This window comes from Atta cephalotes (assembly GCF_000143395.1).
Source record: "Atta cephalotes unplaced genomic scaffold scaffold00014, whole genome shotgun sequence".
Lineage (NCBI taxonomy): Eukaryota > Metazoa > Arthropoda > Insecta > Hymenoptera > Formicidae > Atta > Atta cephalotes.
In genome coordinates, this window is record NW_012130078.1 from 5,388,608 (window position 1) to 5,393,908 (window position 5,301).

At 35.3% G+C, this 5,301-nt stretch overlaps 2 protein-coding genes across 2 annotated transcripts in view; both read left to right on the plus strand.

Moving 5' to 3' along the window:
* Nucleotides 1-257: 257 nt before the first annotated feature.
* On the plus strand, nt 258-2,555 carry LOC105617919 (methylthioribose-1-phosphate isomerase). The gene is made up of 5 exons (XM_012199455.1): nt 258-395; nt 1,212-1,450; nt 1,527-1,735; nt 1,811-2,019; nt 2,253-2,555. Exons 1-5 carry the CDS (start codon nt 258-260, stop codon nt 2,553-2,555), a joined length of 1,098 nt encoding a protein of 365 aa, XP_012054845.1.
* Nucleotides 2,556-3,640: 1,085 nt separating this feature from the next.
* The window catches only part of LOC105617822 (tropomodulin), a 52,645-nt gene continuing 50,984 nt past the window's right edge, over nt 3,641-5,301 (plus strand). Inside the window, exon 1 of the mRNA XM_012199375.1 lies at nt 3,641-3,733. The gene's annotated coding sequence lies outside the window, so the exon portion shown is untranslated. The remainder of the gene's footprint in view (nt 3,734-5,301) is intronic.

The following is a 5,301-nucleotide window of genomic DNA, read 5'->3' on the forward strand; positions in this document are numbered from 1 at the left end:
GATGGAAGAAGGAGATGAGTGGGATGGAATGGAATACACGTGACGTAATCTCGTTCGTCAGATGGCGCCTGCTCGTTGGATATGTTTCCGAATGTTTTTAACCTTAACCTAAAGAAGAAGGACAAGAGGCAAGAGCTCGCTGGGCGTAATGTAATTGTTCGCCAGCTCTCAATTGTCACTCGTTCATTCAATAAATCCAGAATCATTGTGAATTGTCCTCGTGATCGGTTGCGATAGATCGCTACCATCAGTTCACGATGACGCTGCAAGCGATAAAATGGAACAAGGCAGACGGCAAGCTGGAGATCTTGGACCAAACGCTGCTGCCGGCAACGACCAGTTATATCCAGGTCAAAGGTGTCAAGGATGGATGGAATGTCATTAACAAGATGCAGGTATAAAAGCTTATTGTTAGAAAATAAATTTGAACGCAGTGCTTTGAACTAAAAGAAGACTTTATAAAGCTGACATACAGAATTTGCAAAATGATATCAACCATGTACATGAAACATGGTTTTTCTATATTTTTAGTTGACACTGAACTTTCGCTTTGTAAATCAATAATATTGTCAACACAAAAGGAAAAAAAAGGAAAAAAAATGAAATAAATTATTTTGTTTGTTGTGGTTTGAATGAGAGAGATAATTAAACATTTATTATTTATATAAAACATTTATTATTTTTGTTTAATTCCTGGGCTGAGGATGACTCAAAACCAAACCATTTGCATAGCATTTCTGATATTTAAAACAATGTATGAATAATGTATGAATTTGCTCATTAATTATATTTGGTTCTTATATATATTATAATTCTATTTTGATTTTTCTTTCATACATGAAAGTTCTTATATCTTGCTTTATTTATTAAATTATTTAACTCTCCAATTAGGCTCACTGAATTAAATACGAGCTGTGATTAATCTAATAAAACATAAGTAAATATCTACGAAAAATAAAACAATACATCATGCAGTGTGCATCATGCAGAATGTATCTGTAATAATATTAAGTCTCACATCTAAAAAAAAAGTCTCAAACTATATATTTCCTGAATATTTATTCTACCTCTTGCTTTTTCTTTCTGTTTTTTCTCCTTTTTTGTTGATTTAGTATCTGAAATGTTACGCAGCTATGAATGTACCTGAAATTTTTAAGTATAGATCATATAATTGATTATATTTTACAGTAAATATAATTTGATAACTACAGGTACGAGGCGCACCAGCTATAGCTATCGTGGGCAGCCTCAGTGTGGCAGTAGAAATTCTTCAACATCCAAACTATGAGGACAAAAAGGCTCTTTTTCAGACTATCAAAGATAACATGAATTACCTAGTAACGGCACGTCCCACTGCAGTCAACATGAACAAAGCAGCTAACTTCTTCACAGAAATAGCAGATTATTTGAGTTATTCTGACGAGTTCACACTATCCCAGATGAAAGACGAGTACTTATGACTTTATATCTTTGGAGAAAGATATGAGCAGTCAGACATTTACATTATTTTGAAACTTATGTTATAGATTCATAGACCGAATAGATAAGATGCTGATGGACGATATAAAGGACAATAAAGCAATCGGGAAATTTGGAGCAGACGAAATTCTACGTAATGTGCCTGAGGGAAGTTCTGTCAGAGTGCTCACCCATTGCAATACCGGGAGTCTTGCTACTGCAGGATATGGCACAGCTTTAGGCGTCATCAGATCTCTTCACGAAAGGGGAAGGCTCGGTAAATATAATTTGTTTTAGAAAACCTTATTTTTAAGACACATTTCTCAATCTATTTCTTATCTATTTGTTTCAGAGCACGTTTATTGCACCGAGACCAGACCATATAATCAAGGCGCACGTTTAACCGCTTATGAATTGGTACACGACAATATACCAGCAACTCTAATTTGCGACGACATGGTCGCAGCGTTAATGAAAACGAAACAGATTACCGCTGTTGTTGTAGGCGCAGACAGGATCGCCGCAAATGGTGACACCGCAAATAAAATTGGAACTTATCAGGTAACTTATCAGTCCCGACTATCTTAATTCGAAATATTACAGAATATTACAGGTAGAATCACGATAAAAGATAATAATTGCTCCAAAAATAACTGGTTTACCTTCAGATATCAGGGCATTATGGAATTATTCTGAATAGATTCCGATTGGAAGTCATTCCGAATATTTCCAAACTACGTATCTAATATTTATGTGTACGACACACTATGCATAACTATTTCTATTAATTACAGATTGCAATTCTCGCTAAATATCACGATGTTCCTTTTTATGTGGCCGCACCACTGACGTCTATAGACTTAAATATGTCCAATGGTGATCAGATAATCATTGAGGAGCGATCTGAACAAGAAATGACTCATATGAACGACAAGAGAATCGCAGCAGAGGGCATAACATGTTGGAATCCAGCATTCGATGTGACACCGACGAGTTTAATCACAGGCATAATTATGAATACTGGTGTTTCTAAACCATCAGACGGCTCAGATTTTATCCTCAAATATTCTGCTCTTACAATAAATCCTCGGTCATAATAATCATCTTTATAATAATTTCATCGGTGATGAAATTCAAAACATCTTTTATAAACATATGCGTTCACGTTTATGTGCGTACATACATCAATTGTAAACATCAAGATGCATAATTAATTTAGTCTCAAAAGAAACAGTGCCATTGAAAAAATAACTACACAATATAAGAGCTTAGGAAAGTCAAATTTATTAACTGTATAATTTATTATTATATATTTTATCGAATTTTCAAAGATTTAATATGACGTTATATTACGATACTGCCATTCCATATTGCAGCGTTAAGATACATTTTTATAGATTTATATTTTATCGAATAAGATTTTATTACACCTTCGCGGATACAATGTTCGAAGTACATGTGCCTTATAACAATAAGTGTATTATGGATTTAATGTGACATTAAATAGTATCGCGTTGTACATTCAAAATTTAAATATTTAATATTTTACAAGCTGTAAAATAGACAGACATGAAAAAGGTAAACTCCTCGAGTCTCTCTTTTAGTAACTCCTATTTTCGTCCTCAAAATCCATAGTCCTAAAAAATCCTATCTATCCTCGAGGATGCGGTTCGATGTTTTTCAAAATTCTTTCGATATAAGTTTCAGCTACTTGAAATGTCCACAAATGTTGTAATAAAATGGCAGTATGACGCGCGCGAGCTACTGGGTAGGTTTTCCTGCGGGAAACCACAGGATTCTATTTTCGCCGTCGAAAGACGCGCGCGGGATCTCGTCCGCCGCGCGGGTTTCCACGGCGCGGTGCTTTAGTACTGCCAGCCTCGCCGCTCCGCGCGGAACTTGGACTCCCGGAATAGTCTCGCGGCGCTGTAAAACTTTATCGCCAAGCGCTAACCGAAATCGGACCGATCTGGTGGACCGCGCGGTAGGCAGGACGGCTCGTATTTGTCGCGCTTCTCATAACTCCCATTCATAGCGAAATCTCTACGGGACTTTCTTAGATCGGTTTGACTAGAGGCACGTTTCTTGTTCCTCGATGGAAGTGGACACAGAGAACGTCGCGATGGACGAAGCGGACGCTCTAATGAGGGCCGATGACGGCGGCGGCGTCATTACCAGTAATGTCAACGACGATGGGGCGCCCACCATTGAGGAAACTTATGAGATTACCACCACCAGGCGTAAAACTATCCGCACCAGTTACAAGATCCAGGAGGTAAATTGTTTGATGTATATACATAACGATTGCCGTAATCATCGAGCATCTGCCGACGCTGTAACGTGGGCGTCTTGTGTCGAGCGATCCTACACGAGGGATCTCGGGGAACGATGAGCTCAGCGCGTTTAGAAATAAAAGTGCTAACGCAACTAGATAAAATAATTAACAGAAAGTGAAAGAGAAGCGACGATTTTCCGCGTAACAATTTGAAGCTCTAATTCGGTATAGTGTGTTATTTTATTGACCTTCTGTCAATGTATGGGTATCCAATTTCGAATTAATAACAATACAAATTTTTATATTTGTGGGAATTTCTTTATAATACTTTAAATATTTTATCCACACTCATTGAACAATGAAAGATAGTCTTGCATAGATTTTATCTAGTTTTTGATTATATATTTTTAGATCTTGCGAAAAAATGAAAAATTATGCATCGGCAGAAAAATTAAGACAAATATTAATCCTCTGCAACATGAATTTTAATACTCTTCCGTCAGTAACAGGGATCTTCAAAAAATAGTAAATTTTTTATTGTTCCGAACGTTCCGAACGATTATATAAAAATTTGCAAAAATTTTAGTACTTGCCAATGCTTAATAATTAATTTTTACTCCATAAAATCGAATTGTATTTTATGTATTTTTTTACAGCTTTAAATTTATCAAAATTCACATTTGAAATAATTGACGATGCCTTTAATTTAAAGATCCCAGTTGGCGGCGAAGGATTAAAATCTCAAGAATTGTATTGAAAGATCTTAAACAATCTCCAGGGGGTCGATTTTTTCTCTCTCTATCTTGAAATGAGGTGAAAATCACAAAAGTGAGCAAATTTACTAAGTGTTAATATTGATCAATGAAATTATAAATATACTATTAGTACTCTAGTAAATTCGCTCACTTTTTTGTAATTTTCATCTCGATTAAGATGCTCAATATTTTAATAAATCAACTCATTTTTTTTACCTCGATTGAGATACTCGATATTTTTATACAATTTTATTTATAAATTATTTGCATAATATTGCTGATATTCCCTTTAAACGATTTAAAACAACAATTTAGAGGTCAATATAACCAGACGATCAATTTATGTTAGTTAAATATCTGATTAGAGAAAGTCTTTTAAATTGAATTCGATAAACTGAGAAAAATAAATTTTTCTCGGTAGACTAAGTATATATAGAAAGAGGAAAAAGATTTTAAATATTTTCTTGCTCCACTACTGTCGAGTGTCTTAACAATTTATTTTAGCGCGTCGTATACTTTGGATATTATTGGTATCGTCTAGTTGTTCCGTACGATGGATTAGTTTTCCTAGAAGTCGCGAGTTAGTAAACTATTCCATCGATGTTTATTATTTATATATATCTTAGATTTTTTATATATATATATATATATATATATATATAGTAGAGGAGAGAGAAGAGAGAGAGAGAGAGAGAGAGAGAGAGAGAGAGAGAGAGAGAGAGAGAGAGAGAGAGAGAGAGAGAGAGACGACGAGTACGACTACGACGTACGACGTAGTACTACGAGTACGTACGACGTAAGTACGACGAACCG